This window comes from Pogonomyrmex barbatus, unplaced genomic scaffold (assembly GCF_055798465.1).
Source record: "Pogonomyrmex barbatus isolate J1 unplaced genomic scaffold, ASM5579846v1 scaffold2, whole genome shotgun sequence".
In the NCBI taxonomy this organism is placed as follows: domain Eukaryota; kingdom Metazoa; phylum Arthropoda; class Insecta; order Hymenoptera; family Formicidae; genus Pogonomyrmex; species Pogonomyrmex barbatus.
Window position 1 is genome coordinate 5,426,755 of NW_028297116.1, and position 18,301 is coordinate 5,445,055.

The 18,301-nt window shown below is 33.2% G+C and overlaps 1 protein-coding gene and 1 long non-coding RNA gene across 2 annotated transcripts; one reads left to right on the plus strand and one right to left on the minus strand.

Annotated features, from left to right (window-relative positions):
- Positions 1 to 1,043: 1,043 nt before the first annotated feature.
- LOC105428522 (luciferin 4-monooxygenase) lies at positions 1,044 to 16,543 on the minus strand. The gene is made up of 7 exons (XM_011640896.3): positions 16,427 to 16,543; positions 5,350 to 5,500; positions 4,493 to 4,700; positions 3,930 to 4,260; positions 3,246 to 3,537; positions 1,895 to 2,453; positions 1,044 to 1,283 (listed from the first exon to the last, which is right to left on the minus strand). Exons 2-7 carry the CDS (start codon positions 5,452 to 5,454, stop codon positions 1,165 to 1,167), a joined length of 1,614 nt encoding a protein of 537 aa, XP_011639198.2. The 5' UTR covers positions 5,455 to 5,500; positions 16,427 to 16,543; the 3' UTR covers positions 1,044 to 1,164.
- On the plus strand, positions 12,166 to 17,867 carry LOC148936599 (uncharacterized). The gene is made up of 2 exons (XR_016139072.1): positions 12,166 to 12,383; positions 16,213 to 17,867. It is a non-coding gene; the product is annotated as an uncharacterized LOC148936599 (long non-coding RNA).
- Positions 17,868 to 18,301: the final 434 nt, after the last annotated feature.

Consider the following 18,301-nt stretch of genomic DNA (forward strand, 5'->3'; position numbering starts at 1 on the left):
CTGGGGACCATATACGAGAGAGTCCGCGGCGTGAAATTTAAATTTCTCCAATACCGGACACCGATAATCCCGTTGATTCGTCGAAACCGCCGGCAATTCATGCTGCACTTTTCCGGTAACGGTTAACTATTCCGTTAAGTGACGCAGCCATTATGATCAATTATTGCTCATAGAATACATTTAGAACAGACGACGAACCGAACAATTTTTCTCTTTCGTAATCAACCTACTTCTATCAAAAGAGTTTTACGAGTGACTAAAATTCACTTACGGCATTGTTCAAAACTCGAAGTGTCCAAAGTGTTTCTTAACTAAATACTTAAAAAAAAATTGCAACTTTCAGATCAAGGTTTTATATCGTACTGTATCAAGCTAAAGAAAAAGATCTAGAAGATAGAGCTGTTAGTAGAGAGAAAATAAAATTGATGTAGTCGATAATTTAACGGAAAAAGATAAGCCGGTACCATTATAATTCTTGTTATTATATCTAAAGAGTTTTAATCATGTTATAAATATTTTTCGAATTACTACACAGATTCACTGAAAAATACACGAGCATCGATAAAAAGCTCGATCGTATCGTCGCCAAGAAAGAAGAAAGTTTAGATATTGATGGCGTGCGAGAGAACGTGCGCGCGCGCGCGCGCGCGTTTCTCATCAATGTGTGTAACGCAACAGGTTTCTTCACTTATTTTCATAGTACTATGGGTTGGCGCAAGAGTGATATCGCGTAATAACCGCGAAACACCATCTCGCTACATCGTCCCTCCCGTTATATTCGGGGGTGGAACCGGGCCACTGCGCACTCGTGTTTAGTCACAATCGTTCAATGGTTTATTTACAAATTAATCAACGCGACAACAAGCTGCGATAAATTTGCGTTTCTGCAGCGAAGAAATTCGTATTGTTTAATCGCTCCTCTTCTCGCAGCAATATATATATATATATATCTCCGTCTTCTTAACACAGAGATATATTTTTTTAACACAGAATAATACATGCATAAAATTCTTCTTCGAGCAATTACGGAGATATTAAAAATGTTATTATTATCATTATCTTTTAATAAACTTTTAATAAACATAAACTTTTAATTTAGTTGTACTTTTTGGTTTTTATTAAAGGAAATTTCTTTGAGCACATATCGATATGCGATCTTTACTATTATAGCTTAGCGATCATTGCCCGAAGTTCGCGACGTAGAATTTTGCCGGAAGGAGACTTCGGTACGGCATCGATAAATTGCACTCCGCCATACAGCCATTTTTGCGGCGACAGTTTCTCTGCAAGATAAATTGAATTGCTTGGTTAATGTATGTACAGGTCGTCGCTCGGCTTGCGTTTGCTATTAAAATGCAATGTCAAGACAAGATGGAATATTTCTATGCTCTCGCTGCACCGTATATTTAAGTTACAGAGACAACCGGGATAAAATTAACAAGTTTGTTAATCACAGCATATTTAATAATATTACAATGCCACGTCGCTAATAAGCTAATAATGTAAGCATTAAATGCTATTATATCATTCGTTTTTTCACTATTAACAGTATATTTTACTTATAAATTTAAATTGAAACGCGATGATATTAACACATTATATTGTTGCAAACAATTCATTAAATTTCTTATTTTTAATTAATTAAGCATTCATATACTTTTAATATTTTTTAAAATCTGTTTTAGAATATATTTCTATTTTTCTCTTATTTTAAAGTGTCGAGAAAACTTAAAAATAAAATTTTATTCGGACCAAAAGTTAAATAAAGTATGAAAGGAACAAGACGGCAGAGAATTTCTCGAAATATTTTCAGAATTTAAATAACGTCTTAATGATTAATAATAATGAAATTTATAAAATACCGAAGAGAATCTTTGGCTGAATGATAACTTACGTTTGACCAAGTCGTGCAAATCCTTGGCGGTGACTTTAGCACCTGGTTGCTTTACTACAAAAGCTACGGCCCTCTCTCCATCGCGTTCGTCAGGTTTCGAGGCGACCGCGGCGTCTTTCACCTCGGGATGCGATAGTAAAACCGTCTCTATTTCCGACGGTGAGACCTGAAAGCCTTTGTACTTGATCAGCTCCTTAACGCGATCGATCACGTGCAACCTGTCCTTGTCGTCGTAGTAGCCAATGTCGCCGGTGTGAAGCCATCCGTCCTGGTCGATGGTTTGCCTGGTGGACTCAGGGTTGTCCCAATAACCCAACATTACTTGCTCTCCCAAGTAGCAGATCTCGCCCACCTGACCAGCATCGAGCGTCTCTTGTGTCTCGATATCGACGACTTTGCTAAGAAAACCAGGTAGGGGTACGCCGGATTGTGGAGTTTCGTGTGAATCGTCATCGTCATCGTCGCGCGAGCTCAATCCGCTCACTATCGACAGCTCCGTCATGCCGTAGCCATTGCGAATAGCTTTTATGCCAAGACGACCTTTCACTGCAGCTATCATCTGCGAAAGAAAAGAATAAACAAATTACTTTGAATTACTTAGATTAACCACTATTTCCGAACTGTAATTGTAATCGACATCAAGCAATTTTTAATTCGATCAGTCTAATTAATTAATTAATTAAATTAGTTTTAATTGGCTTGTAAGAGTACGACCTAAAAATGTCATACAGAAGCAAAATTCTCGGCAGTGTGAGTTTTGTTCAACTAAGAAATTAATAAATATATTTTTCACAGCATTTTTCTTCTCTCATTTTTAGCGTTTGTTTTATCGCAAATTTTGTTTCTCAATCGCGCGGGAGACAAAGACAACTGGATATCCAACTGGAAAGTGGCATTCGAGGGACATTTAAGTTCAGAGGCGTGTTTGGTTTTTGAAACTTTAAGAGCTCCATCCCTCTCCTCCCACCTCCCACCCTTTACGCCGTGTCTGTCGATAAGAGATCAGTTTCGTATTTTCCGAAAGACGCGATTGTGAAACTCGCGAATGTGGCCTTTTATTTTCTCCCCCCCCCCCCTCCACTCCTTCTTAGCGACTTCATGAACCGGTTAAACAAAAACGAACGAGCGATAAAGTTACTCGCGGGCCGTGCCTAGTGAAAACGCGACGACTTCCCGAGACTTCCCTCTCGCAGTCCTCCGTTCGATCCTCTCACCACCGCGCCGCGGCATCGAGGACTCACTTCGGCACTTAGCCCCCTCGATGGCTGCTTTTCTTGCCGCGATAACTTGGCCGGGGGTTGGCTGGCAGGCAGAGGGACGACAAACTTCACGATGACAGAAGAAAACTTACGTCCTTCGCAAGCGGCGCCGCTCCGCAGATGAGTTCTCTCACGCTGCGAAAGTCGTACCTTTCCACTAACGGATGCTTCGCCAGAAACGTCAGGATCGACGGCACGGTGGGCACATGAGTGATCTTATATTCCTGTATCAGGGTCAGGAAGAGTTTCGGCTCGAAGGCTGGCATTATAATCGCGGTGGAATTCGAGTAAAGACAAACGAACAGCAGGCTCATTCCATAGCCGTGATAAAACGGCACGAGCAACAATATTCTGCCGTTCTTCGTATCTAGGTATCTAGGTTGGCTGTATTTTGAAATTAGATCCGACATATTTAAATTCAATTCAAAAGCGAAATTCTTAATGGTATTTCATCAAAGCAAAAAAAGATTGCACTGTTTTTTTTTGTACATGTGCAGTTTGCGATTAAATCGTGAGAATTAAAGTTGATAGTAAAAAATTAAAGTTAGAAATAGATAGAAATATATTAGAATAACAGTGATAATTTCAATTTTGAAGTAATTAGTGTAACATATTAACTTTCGTATTAAAATTAAATCTCTATTTGAATTAAATATTCAAACAGTGAAGTACAAATCTGTTTGAAACCATGCGTTTTCGATTAAATATACGTTAATTTAATTTTATGAAATTTCAAAATGTATGTTGATTAATAGGCATATCTTTGTACAACTTGCCTTATTTTCGTTAAAAACGCTATTAGATTTTTATGGGATAACGTTACTCCTTTGGGCAATCCCGTGGTTCCACTCGAACAGAGAATAACTAATGGGTGCCGACTGGGGTCACCGATATCTGCAGCTTTATATGTCATGTAATTTACGGCTGGTTCCTTATTCAAGATGTCCGTCAACGTACGAACATTCGCCATAAGTGGTTGATCGTCCATTTGTATTAATTCCACTTTCCAGGATAAGGTTGGTAGGATTTTGGCCAAAAGAAGTTCGGTGCGATGAGACACAAAAATAATACGTGGCTTTCCGATGTTTAATATGTGCTTATACTCATCTGAACAATGAACATTTAGAATTAGTATTTAAATCCTGTATATGAGAAGAATTATTTATATAAGACGAATTAAACTTGTTATGAATATAATATAAATGTCTTCAAATTATTATACATAAAACTTGCATAATTATTTTTATATTTTAGTAGTTTCACTTGCAAGAAAACATGTGTAATACGAAAAATATACATGTATGCGTGTAAAATATTGGATGACAATACTTTTACTCACACTCCGTGTACATAAAACTGTATGGTGTGCATATAGCACCCAGATAAAAAGTCGCACAAGCTGGTATTAACCAATTCAATCGATTTTCAGTTGCGATGCCAATTCTGTCTCCCATTTTTATCCCGTACCTTTGAAGAAAGTTTGCCAATTTTACACTTTTCTCGAGTATTTCTCTGTGCGTTATCTGTTTGCGAGTTGGTCCGTCTATCTATAAAAAAAAAATACCTCTTTACAATTATGTAAAGTTAATTTAACCATCAGATATTCTGAAGATAGAGAGGATCTCTTTTAATCGCCTGAAATGAGTAGTCGAGTCTTTTAACGCACGTTAAAATGTATCATGCATTTTAAGCGAAATTATATTCAAAAACCTACTATTAAAAATACAGATACGAGAGAATACGTGTCTAGTTTAAATTAAAAAATTGCTATGCATACTAGAACGCATAACTACGAAAAAATTAGATTATTCCTTATCTTGAAATATTTATATGTAAAATGTTTTTTTCTGTACATTTGATGTATTAATAACATCTATGTATTACTTTTCAAAGAATATAATTTTTTTGCGAGTGTCTAGTGTACATAAAACAGTGTCTGGAACACATAAAACAGAACTGATATAAGAATGCAAAATGAACAAACCAGAAGCCAATTTATTATTTAGCGGCGTATAATGCGTCAGGGAAATTCAGAAATGGAATTCACGAATTTTGCCTCTGGCAATTAACGCCGATGGGATTACAAAAAATTTTTGTGTTGTTTTGACACACTCTGTTATTACATCGCGAAATTTCGCAGGCGATCATCCCGTAATTGGCAATCGCTATCATGCGTTTCGTAATTACGGTACATACTGCATAAACACGATCGCCATTCTCACGCAACTTGTCCAGTACGATTTCTCCCAAAGATACGTTCGGCGTTGGTCGTTCCAGGCGGCTTTCATATATTTTTCCCATCTTTACAATAACGTGGAGTTCGTCCCACAGATTGTGATATTTCTAGCTGAAAAATAATATAAACATATTTTTAAATTAAAATGATTAATAGAAAATAACATTTATCTAAAATTATCTAAATTTTTATTGTAGAATAAAATATTTTTAATTAACGTATTTAAAATTATAAAAATTAATTATATAAATCCAATAAGTTATTTATTTAAAATTTTCACTAAGGATATTTGATATTTTATTTGGCTGGATATCCATTATTAAAATCAGAACAATATAGATTTTCCTATTCTACTCCAAGAAAATTCTATTTCAAGCGAAATAAAAAAAATGTAATTATCCATTTTTATTATCTAAGCTTATTTGTTTCTGAGTAGTTTTTATTATGCGTCAAATGTTTATCATCAGCGCGTTAAATTACGATCATAATACGTAAAGATGGCCGCGAGATTGCGCTGTAATTGCGCATTATCACTCGGCGGGGAGTGACATGTACTCGATTTCGCGATTTGAAATATTGAAAAATATTCATAACTTGGTGTCAACAGATATCTTATATTATGTTATATTAAATGTATTCTCCATTATCTATTACTTCGTTCTGGCGTAAACTCGCGCATCATGCATGTTGATTTGATGAGATTGGTACGACGAGATTATGGTTTCATGAAAAAAATGCCATTTTCGCTTTGCCATTAGCACAGTTTAATTTCGCAGTTTGTTTCTAGTGAATTTAACGAGATGAAAACGATTCGAATAAGAAAACGCGGAACTATTTGCATTTATTTGAGGATAAAGAAATGGAAAAATAAAAGACGAAATAATCGAAAAGGTGATTGCTACAATGGTGAGTTACAAAATATTTAATATTTATTATCAAGACGCCGTTGTTGTAAATAAATAAATAGCATTGAGAGTCTATGATCACATTATTTTGTTTGAGCACAAAATTGTATATTATCAACGTGTAAAGTTTTAAATTTGTGGTGTCACGAAATCGAGAACAAAATTGTTGGAATTTATAGTAAATGCAACAATAAAATTAAAAAATGTATTTAGTAAATCGCGTATAGAAACGAGACACATAAATTATACAAGTTCACATTTTTTATTCTATATTCTATATACATAACTATATTCTCATATACATACGAATGTTTATTCAAATTAAATTTCTATATAAATATAAATATTTATTACATCTGTGATACTTTTTTTATTTTCTATGATATTTTTTAAAAGATAAAATTTAAAACTTATGTAATAAACTTGGGTTTTACAAGATGTTATACGTACATCTTTTTTAAATAAATTAATTAACACATCTCCTTTTAGTTACATTATTTGAAATAATTAATTGTGACAATAACTGATATAACAAATAATTAATTAAAACTACTTGAATGATATAATGATAATACATATGAATCTCAAAAATAATAAAATTTTCGATAATTAAGCGAAATTTAATATCGTGCGCAATATTCGAATAATATTTAACATAATGTGATAGAAAGAATGACAAAAAAAAACTCTGGCGATTATTCTGTTTCCATTAGAATGTATGGCATGGTGTTCCTCTGGCATTCAGTTGGATGTCCTTGGATATACAGGATGATATCGGGCGGAGGGATGGACGGGAATGCGATCCTCCTGGGGTTTATATGTGGGTAGAGAAGCGTGCCACGAGTTCCACGCGGTGGCCATAATCGTGAGGAAAAAGTACGGGAAATTCTTAAATACCTTAGTTCGAGTTTCTCGGTTTTCTCCGACTCTCTTGAAGTACAATAATATTTTTTGTGCTCGGGCAAGTTATCTGATATTGTCTGATAACACTTTACACACGGCTTAATAAAATAGCAGATAGTAGTGCGAAAATAGAAATTATGTAAGATGACTTTGTTGAAATGTTCATGATTTATATAACTATAAAAGTTTTATAAACAAAATTGCATAAATTAAAAATAAGTAAAAATAAATTAAAAATAAAATTAAATACGTGTCGTAGCAATTACATGAACGCGAAAAACCAAGTTCATTAATTAAGGTTTACTTTATATACAAATTTATATTAAAAATAAATTTAATTATAAATTATAAATTTAGTATATATGATGCCTTAAAATTGATCACCTTATTTATATTGTTTATTTAAATTGCTACTACTTTGAATCTTCAAATTTTATATACTCAGATTTAAAATATCTGTGCGGAATTGAGACGCCGTTCGCTGGAACGACCCTCGACTGAGAATATCCGATAGATGATAGAATGACAAGAATTCTTGAGACAAATCACACTAATTTAATAAGTCAATTTTTTACAGTGAAATGTACAGAATATAAAGGCTGATGGTGGCGTACACGTTGATAAGATAGAATAGATGTTCGCTAGGCAGATTGCACGCACTGGGTTGAATAGTTCATACGAATTGCGTGGTCACGTGATGAGAGAATGATCGCAAGCTCTTGCATCTTGATCGAACTTAACGAATGACGACGTGCTGCTTCGTCAAGCTGAGATACGCGCACGTGTCATTGAGAATTCGCTCTTTGAGAATGCTCGTAGTAAATATTCTTGTCGAGTTCGAGGCATTATCTCAATGTGACGAGAGAGAATGTGAACTAAGGATTCGCCACGATTCAAAATGCTTCGCCGAAAAGTCTTTCGCAACGATGATTTACGTAACGTTATTACGAGACGAGTGAGATGACAAGTCTAACTTACGATACAAGCTGAACTTACGAGTACGACAAGAGCGAGAGAACGACAAGAGCATTGACTTGATGCGAGCACGGTATACTTTCCAAGAGCAAGGATTACGATCGCAGAGAATTTTGGTAACGAGAGCTTTTCGAGAAGCTTGCGGGATCATCCGATCGATTTCGTCCTATCAGCGATTGACACGACGAATCATGTGATTTTCGGCCAATCGATAGCACACACAAACGTTCCGTCGATTGCGAAACAACGCCGCCCTTGAAGGGTGGCTGATAAGCATGATTACTTCCGCGTGATAGGTATCGACGGACTACTTGGGCGCCATCGATCGGATAATTTAGAGTAATCGATCGCCGCGGATCGATCGTCACGTGCGCTTCGCGTGTTGCGCGTCTCGCTTTCAGGCGCGATTTACTTATAGCAATTTCGAACAATATCAAGTAATAAATATTTGATTACGTTTACAAACTTTTCTTTTTTTCAATTGCATTTTCTATTACAGCAATGAAATTTTTAGTTGAAGTTGCTTTTTAATGCATAATTTTTTAAAAACAAGATATACAAAAACAAGATTTTTATATTGATAATTTAATTATTTTTAAAAAATAATACACACAAAAGAATTGCTATGACTGATCATAATAGTGGAAAATACATGACTGAAAAAATCTGTGAGTGCAGTGTAGACAATCATTAATTAAAATAATTTTACAAATATTTTATTAGGTAAAAATTTAAGATTAAAATAAATATGAGCAATTAATAAATTGTATTTTTATTTATTGAATGGTAATTAATAAGCAATATAGAAAAAAAGTGATTAATTTTGGGACGTCTTGTAAAATGTTCCAGCTAAAAGCACTTTAAGTTTTTCTGGATGCTTGCACTAAGTGCATGCGCTTTTCGATCCTAAATCTTAAAAACTCTTGAGCTGAAAGAGTTGAGGAAACCAAGATTTTTAGAAAGAATTTTTACTCTTCAGTGCTGATTTCATGTGTGACAACACTAAGTGACACATTCTACAATTTTCACTTTGTCAAGACTCTTGATTTTATTATTATGTATTAAAGAATAAATGGATAAGTGAAATGAATGTGAAAAGAATAGTACGCATATTGGTATGATTAGATTGCAAGCAAACCGACTTCCGGCGTTCCCGACGACATATGCACCGCATCCACGGGAATGCATGCGACGGTGTGCATCCGGTATCTAGCCGCTCGTTTTCGAGTATTCGCGCGAGGGGGAAGAGGGGGAGGCGTTCTCGGGAATCGCTGAAGTGCTGGAGAATCGCTCTTCGGGGTTAGTCTAGTCGTCGACGTCGTGGATGAGGTCTCGGAGGAGGTTCCAGAGGGAGGTTAAGGAAGCTTTGGGACGTTACACGGAGAAGGGGTGGTCGAGGGCGCGTGCCACTCTGATTGTAGCGGCCATACTGGGACACTGGAGCCACATACCGACAATTCTTGGCCTCATGCGACATGCCTAGACACCCTGGGAATACTTATGATCCCGAGGTTGAAGAGATTGAATGCCGAGAGAATCCCAAGTGAGAATCTCTGTTACCTTCCTACCCTCGTTCTGTTATGTTTCGTAATTACATGCCGAAAAACTTAAGGCAAATTACATGCCTTATTAGTTTATATCTTTTTTGTACATTATGTCTCAAGAGCTCGTTTTACGAAAATTAAAGCGTATAATTTTTCCGATCTCTGTAAGCTGATTATAATAATGCACACATCGGAAGGCTACTTTTTAGTTTTAATCCTTTTGAATCCAAACTCTTTGCGATGAAACATAAATTACCTGGCTTTAAGAATATCTTAGTCATAAAGTAAAAGAGAGAATAAAAAAGAATATCAGGCTTTTTGATCCAATTACCAAGATAGTGGCATTAAAAAATTACAATAAATATTTACCTCATAATTTTGAGAAAAATTGTCTTCAAAATTTTTTAAAAAATTCCGTTTTATTACATAATACTTTCAATCACATTATACCGTAATCTACTTTACTCTCTTCTTCCAAGCATATCATCGTGTCGTTAAATAAACTTAGAAAATCTCACGTGGAAAGTCAATCGAAAAGTCGGAAATTCCCGATGACTTTCTATCGAAAACATAAGGATGCTCGTCAACGTAAGTCCCTTTTGAAGGTGACACGCCGGTAATATAAAAACAACCGTTTCCATCTTCTCTTCATATGGATGTTTTCGGAAGTGGAAGTGTCTCGCGATGAATCGCAACGTGCACGAATCTGAGCGACTGCCGATATCATTTCGAGATTCCTCATTAGGACACAGTCGACTTCCGCTAGAAGCGGCGCGCCGTTTGCTCTCCGGAATCGAGCGATTTCGCAATGCTGCTGCTTACCGCGTTGAACGTAAGGCCGCGACTTAACGGAATTAACGACAGGCTACGCGCTCAGGAGGACGCTTTGAGGGCGGTCGCGAGCGAGCGGCAGGGGCTGCGGGGGGGCGGGGGTGGATTTTGATAACATGTGACTTTATCTGGAATTCCCCGGCGCGCAGGTAGTCTGTTTACTTAAGATAATGGCGAGGCGGAGTGCTTGGGCGTGGATGGAAGCCTGGCGGAGCGGAGGCAAAGGGATATTTCACCAGGCAATGTTGAGTCTTCGCGAGCGAGCGAGCGAGCGAGCGAGCGAGCAAGCGAGCGGGTAAGATCCAGGATATAAGAGCAGAGAGGTGCGGGGATGGAAGGATGAAAGGGGATGAAGTTGAAGGTTGGTGCGGAGGGATGGAGAGGGTGGCACACGTTCGAGGTGGCGAAGAGGCACAAGGGTAAGGGTGCTAGAGCGGAGAACAGGAGGGACGCGGGGGGCTGGCGGGGCGGGCGAGATTCTCTCTCGGCGAGGCTACAAGAACTTCATTTTCCGAGCCATTACGCCCCGCACCACTGCGACCTGGAAACCCCCTTTACCCCCTTAAATTAATTTATATCGAAATTTTAAATGACACTCATCGGCCCGAGCAATAAATAACGTCGCCGCGACCGCCTGCGGGGTTGCGAGCTACCTTCTCTCTCCCACATCGTTTTCCGTGTCCTCTTTGTTACTTTTTTTTCGACGAACCGCCGCCACGTTCGTAGATCCTTCTGTCTACGAAAATCAGTGATAGTAAAATAACGTGAAGATGTATTATGAAATATACTATATATAGTATCGCGATACACTCTTCTAATCTATGTACTTAATATCCATTATTTACAGATATAAAGTGTATGCAGTTATCACAAGATAAACTTATGTCTTTAAATTTTTTTGATAACGCAGATTATTCTTGTTTTAAAAATAGTTGTCTTACTTTTGATAAAAAGATTGTAGAGTACGCAATATGCGTTCAAAAAATTTTGAGGTATTATTTGTTAATAAAATATAAGTTACATTTTAAAATTATTTTCTCGATATTTTTATATCCTTTGAAAAAAAAGGTCGAAAATAAATGTTGGAAGAATTACATTTCTTTAAAAAAATAAAAACTACAGAATTATAACGAGAGTAGTAAGTCCCAAATGCGTTATTTTCATATAATTACAAAAAATTAACCTTTTATGGCAAATATATCTGTAAAAAACTAATATTTTTAATGAAAGGCGCAAATTTACGAAACAACATCTAGAACATTGTTTTATTCGGAACTTTATAGGAAAGAACGAAGTTACATCGGAATTACGGCTGACTTTATCTACCACAAATTAAAAGCAGCGCGTATCGTCGCTTTTACGCGAGTCGTTTGACCGTCGATAAAACGCACGAAGTGCGTTCCGTGTCGAAATCGCTGGCCGACGCGAAATATCGTCAGAACCGCGAGAGAGTAGCACGGGCAAAGTGCTCGCTCGGGCGTGCGGAAAATCGACGATAACTCGGCAGTACCTTGCGCTGACACTACGACATATTATAATGGGCCCCTTTTATAATAATCGCCGTGACGTTTTGCAAAATTGGTTCTTCTGCAGTGCCGGTCTGCGTGCGGAGCCTGCGTTACGCGCGCCTTACCGCTTTCCGGCTCGCCTGATTTTGTCAAACGCAATTCAGTTCGCGTCGTTGCGAAAACCACAACCGGGATCGTTATTCCTAACACAGGATCATACATAGTATGATTTGCCGCCTTAGAAGTGTCGTCGAAATCGTGAATCGCTCGGAAAGGAATGGTGACGCGAGCTTTTATTTTATGGAATTTAAAAAAGCGTGGCATAAAGGTAATAGTTTATAAAAATAAGCGTTGCATCGTGGCACACTATTCTTGCATAATGCGCTATTTTTTATTTCTTTTTTTGCGCTAATAATACGACCAAACGTAATACCGTTAATACCAATAATAACAAATTTGTAATTACTTGATTACTAAATAATAAAAACGTAATATTTACGTAGCCCTCTTGATTTTTGCACAACTAAATTATATGATCGTTGATTTTGCAGCACCATTTACATTCATGAGCTAAGAGCTACTCTGCTACTAGATTTTGCATAATATCGTTAAATTTTCGTTACCAAGTCATTTTTTCTGTCGGATATTAATAATAATTCCGCGGTGAAAAATATCGTCTCGCCGGCGATGTAATATCATCGATTTGCATTGTCACGTTCCAACTCGATCGATTTCTCACGGAGATTCGCAAATGTTTGAAGAGGTCCACGCGATTTTCTGTCGCTGGCGTTAACAATCCGCTTTACTTTGGCACGATTGCGTTTACCTGTCCGATGTTTGCGCATAATTATCTTTCACGAACGGCGAAGAGCGATGAGATCGCTTTGGATGCTCAGATGATTGAGAAAGCGCTAATGACGCAAAATATTGACGGCGTTTGATATTCAAGGTATATAAAATGCATTACACAAGTTGGCTGTCTATAGATAGACCATGGTTATAAATACAGAAAAACAATCTGAACAATTACTTTATGTAAAAACATTAATTACTCTCATAAATGTTCTTTGTTGATTAAAGATGAAACTCAACTCAAAGTTTTTTAATGAGATCGAAAATAATAATTAATTATGATTAATGAACAATTGGTTAAGACTAAGATAAACATTTATTGCAAACAGTAATAAATATTATTTAGTAATCTTCTAATGTATCCTGCATAATAACTACGATGTCTGCTGTAAAATTATGCAGTGTATTTTATACATCTCGGTCAGAAAGTGTTGCGACGTAATTGTTGCAACAGAAAACAAGTACATAATTTATAGATATTAGAGTAAATATAATGTAAATAAAAAGTTAATTAGCACATTTATTTTCTGAATATTCATTGTATATGTTTATAAATGATTAAAAAATAACTATACCTACATTTTATCAGATTTCTCAAGAATAATTCATTTAAAATTTGTAACACACAGTTTATTTGCTTTATTGGATTTTATTATGTTTCCGAAATTTTCGTCTCTAACTGTAAAGAAAAGAAAAATTTTTATCCACATTTTTTTATGTCAAAAAATCGAACAAGAGTGACTATTGTGTTTGTAAAGTTGCATTAAGGCATATTTTCAATCTGTCTTTCGGACGATTACTCGGAGAACGCAAGCGCGACATGATGTTCGAAAATTATGACTGAAAGCGAGAAGTGTTTTTCGAGCACGAAATCGTTGTACTTATGCGAAGTGCATTCTAGCGAGATGGGAGAATCTTGTCAGATGAAATTTTGTAATCGCATTATGCGAGTGCTTGTCCGTTCTCGCTTCGAGGCATACATCGACAATGTGACATTTTCAGAGTCGATAATTACATCATTTTTTCCGATAAATATATATACAATATATTTGTAACAAGTTAATCGAAAAAAATTCCAACACATTTAATTGAATGAAACTTGATAATGAATACATGTATTTTAGGAAACGTATTCAAACTTATTAAGATATACATATTTATATCTTGTTATGTATGTATGTATGTTGCATATCTATCAAATAATAAATAAAATACTGATTCAAAAATACGTAGTAGCGCTCAATGACGCAAAAACACCTATGTAAAGTTTTAATATCATGAGTCTTTTTAAGACATTCAAAATTTCTAGTTTATACTATTTAATTTCTAGTTTATAATATTTAAATTTTAAATTTTTTATACTTTAAAATGTTTTAACTTTTTTAACTTTTTTTGGTATATGAGACGGATATTTAAATTATTTAATTTTGCAAACTTTACTTATTTTATTTTAAAATTATTTTATATTATAAAAATTTATAAAATTAAAATAAGACTGAATAATAAACATATTTTTAGAAATGAAAAAATAATAAAATTCAATATTAAATGTGATTTTTTTAATGCCAAGTAATATAAATATCAAAATACTTTAAGCTTTCAAGATAGAAATCATCAATATAGAAATCATTTCAATTATTAAATCTATCTTTTGTCTGATTTATCATCCATTTTCAAAGAAAAATTTATTTAAAATATTTATTGTTTATAGAATTGTTAAATAGAATTGTTATATTGCATTTTTGGTTAAATAAATAAAAAAAATACAATTTGAAAAATATGAAGTTTAAATAAAAATGTACAATGGCTGAAAGAAAATTCAAGTTTTAAAAAATGAAAAAAATATGATTTTGATTTCATATGTATGTTTTATGATGAAGATATTTGATAGTACTATAGAAACTACTACTTTCACAGCAGCACAGAATAATTCAACAAAATATAGAATATTTTTCATTTGGATATTGTGAAACTTCCATAGCGTTATCAGCGTTATCTGATAAGTTATCTATTGAAATCTATCTACATTTGAGGAAAACAAAAAATAAGAAAGAAGATAAAAATAAAAACAAAATGAGCTATCATAAAATAAACAAGTGAAAAAAGTGAAATTTTCTACAAAAGTAAAAGTGAACACTAAGAATAATATAACGTGAATGTTATAATTCCCAACTCAATAATACAAATGTGCACACATGTGTTATGCAACACGTTACGTTGTGAAATGGAAAATTATAATATTGGCCATTACGTTACTGTTAATTGGATTGACAATCTAACAAAATGAAAAGACATAAAATGGTTTATTCAAAGATATTAAAAGTATCGTGTTTTTTTAATTTCCAAATTTTCTAGAAAGAATACACAAATTCCAAAAAGATATTTGAATATGTTTGTTATAAAGATGATGTTACGTAAAATTTTGTTTAGTGGCATAATTTAAAAATGTAAAGTGTGATGTCAAATAAGAATTCAATAACTTTAATTTAAATCAGTTATTGAATCTTTATTTTATATAAATAACATATAGCAGTTACAGAGCTAAAGATATCATAAAAAGTATTTATGTTAATTTAACATAATTTTAAAATATTATTAAAATTATTATAATTACAATATAACTGGCATTGCAAATATATAAAAATATACATATTTAAAAAGATATGAATGTTTCGTCAACTGAGTAAATCTGTTTTATAACCTTGTAGCAACCTTGAGTAAATCTGTTTTATAACCTTGTAGCCTTATTGAACAACGAAATGATAGATCTACTTTCTTGAATTATGCTGTATTACGTGTTTTCAAATATATAAAATTACAAATAAATATATAAATAAAGCTACATATAAATATAAATATAAATGTAAGCATGACATGAAAAATCTCGTATTTAGTTTAAATATGACAAAAAATATTCGTTAAAAATTTGTTATCCACTTTGAAATATAGTACTTATTTAATTAATATGATTTATAAAATGTTCTAATAAATGATTGATAAAATATTTTAGAAGCTTCCTTATTCTATATAAGGAAAAAGTTATATTATTATCGTTATGATGATAGTAAACAGTATCAGGTTAAGATATGTCATAATATATTTTAAAATATTTTTGAAAAATTTCGAGATTTTATAGTTTGTATTGTTTCAGAAAATAAAAATTTAAATACTTTATATTAACATATGTGAAACATTATCTGTTTGTTTTATATTTTAACTATAAATTTATTACTTTATAAAATTGTTTTGTATTTTAATATTTATTTTAATAAGATATTAGTTATTCAAATATGTTCTCTTATCAGTTGTCAGGACCTTGTTGTTATATATTCTGAAGAAGAATTCTGGAGAGAAGTATGCCAGTATTTTCTTTCATACGATAATATAATTTGTCACTTGAGAGAATTTATTAAAATGATTTTATTACGCAATATAGTTGCTTTTGTCTCAATTTGTTCATGCAAAGTATTGATGACTAGAAATATAGTAATGATAACTAGAAAATAATGATGTTCTAACCTATATGTCGAGAGATTTCCTTTGTTACAGACTAGTGCTGCAGTTGCTCATGAGTTGAATAAACACGAACAAGAAAGACACACTGTGAAAGATTATCTTATACTGTTCGAGAAGGTCACTTGTCATGCGTTTTATACGTCACGTTAAATCGCGCTGGTGGGAGAAGTCATTACATCTACTTAAATTATAAATTATCGCATCGAACTTTGAAATATTAATATTTCCTTTTTATGAAAGCAATTTGCATACAAACATTTTGCACGTATTTAATGATATTTTGAATTTATTTAAAATATGGAATATAGTAAAATTGATTAACATTGTTTCTGTTTGAAAAATTATGTATAATTATGTACAATAAAAGCATTTCTTTTCTACAAAAATAAGTGATATATTTCTACAAGTAATATGTATAAAGTAACATTTAAGTATCATGATACATCAACAATAATAATCAATAACATCAAATGCATGCATTCAAAGTCTATTTAATATCTGTTGAATAGACTTTATGCAACTTTATCATATCATACATGTGTAAGAATCTATAATTAGACATAGATCGTATTTAGCTAAGAAACACTCTAACTCTCTAACATTTTGCAAATAAAATGTCTTTTGCACGATAAGCAAATATTTATAAGATAAAACATTAATATAAAAAATAAAAGTTGCAACAATTTATTTTTATATTTATCTTCGCTTTGATTTTTATTTTATAATGTAATATAGAGTTTGTTAGATATAAATCATTGTTTAAAACTGATTTTATGACATTAAAATTATCAAGTTTCTTTAAATAATTTTTGTATTAAAATTTTATTGTTACGTAATATGTTACATAATGTGATAATTGCCTTATATCAAACTATTATTGTCTGATTTGTATCGCTAAGGCTAATTTTTAGGCATTTATTATGTTAATTTCAGTATTAAAGATATGTATGTATATGTAATGATTTTTATCTTGTCTTATATTAAAACAATGAACTGAGAAAAGATATTGCATTCCGGCATCTGGAGAGGACCTGCGAATATTACATTGTTCCGGACGGTGTCTAATTGCGGAAGGCATTGCTACTTTAAATTCAAGATATTAAAGACTTTATATATGCCGAGAGGTCACGAGCACATATATACATTAACTAAAAAAATCTGTGCAAGTTATTATGCAAGAATTTATGACGTAGAGGTTGAATGTGCAAATACAGTCTGCTTTCGCAAACTGAATTTTCCTAGTCTTTACTGGTGACTCTGGTTACCAGTGCTACATGTTTTATTAATTTTTTTTTTTTGAGAATTTACTTTTTAATTTTAATAGCAACGTTAAAATTGTACCCGCACTCTTCGACAGTTTTTTGCATGTCTTTTGCACGCATATTTATAGTTACTATGAAATAAATATCAAATTGCTTTTTGATATCTAAAAAAAAAAAAATAATGTAAATAAACATAACTTTATAACATAAAGTATAATGTCAATATAATGAAAGAACAATTTATAATGAATATAACTTTTATTTTAAATATATACGTCAAGTAATACTTGACTTACATTGAAAAAAGTCTTGCAGTCATAAGTTATAAAAATTATCTACATACGAAAAATTAATTAAAATGGATAAATGACTATCATTACGCTGTCGTATATGCTTTATATTTAATTAACATAAATGATAAAAACAATTTATAGCTGAGCTACTTGTCAAACATGACAAAAAAATCTCTGTGGAGTCCATTCAGATAATAATCAGTCATATCTTCTAGAAAAGTGTTTGTTATTTGACTTCTATGAGACTTAACTTTTCTTGCATGTATTGATAAAATGTCGCTGCTATAAAGACTATATATGACAAACAATTTTCTAGCAGATAT

Bases quoted from the DNA above. Each gene is read 5' to 3' on its own strand.
- LOC105428522 (XM_011640896.3), bottom strand. From the start codon at position 5,454: ATGGGAAAAATATATGAAAGCCGCCTGGAACGACCAACGCCGAACGTA. The intron at 2,454-3,245 runs GTAAGTTTTCTT...TTTCTTTCGCAG, and splicing joins CGGCGCCGCTTGCGAAGGAC to ATGATAGCTGCAGTGAAAGG. The intron at 1,284-1,894 runs GTAAGTTATCAT...TTTATCTTGCAG, and splicing joins TTTGCACGACTTGGTCAAAC to AGAAACTGTCGCCGCAAAAA.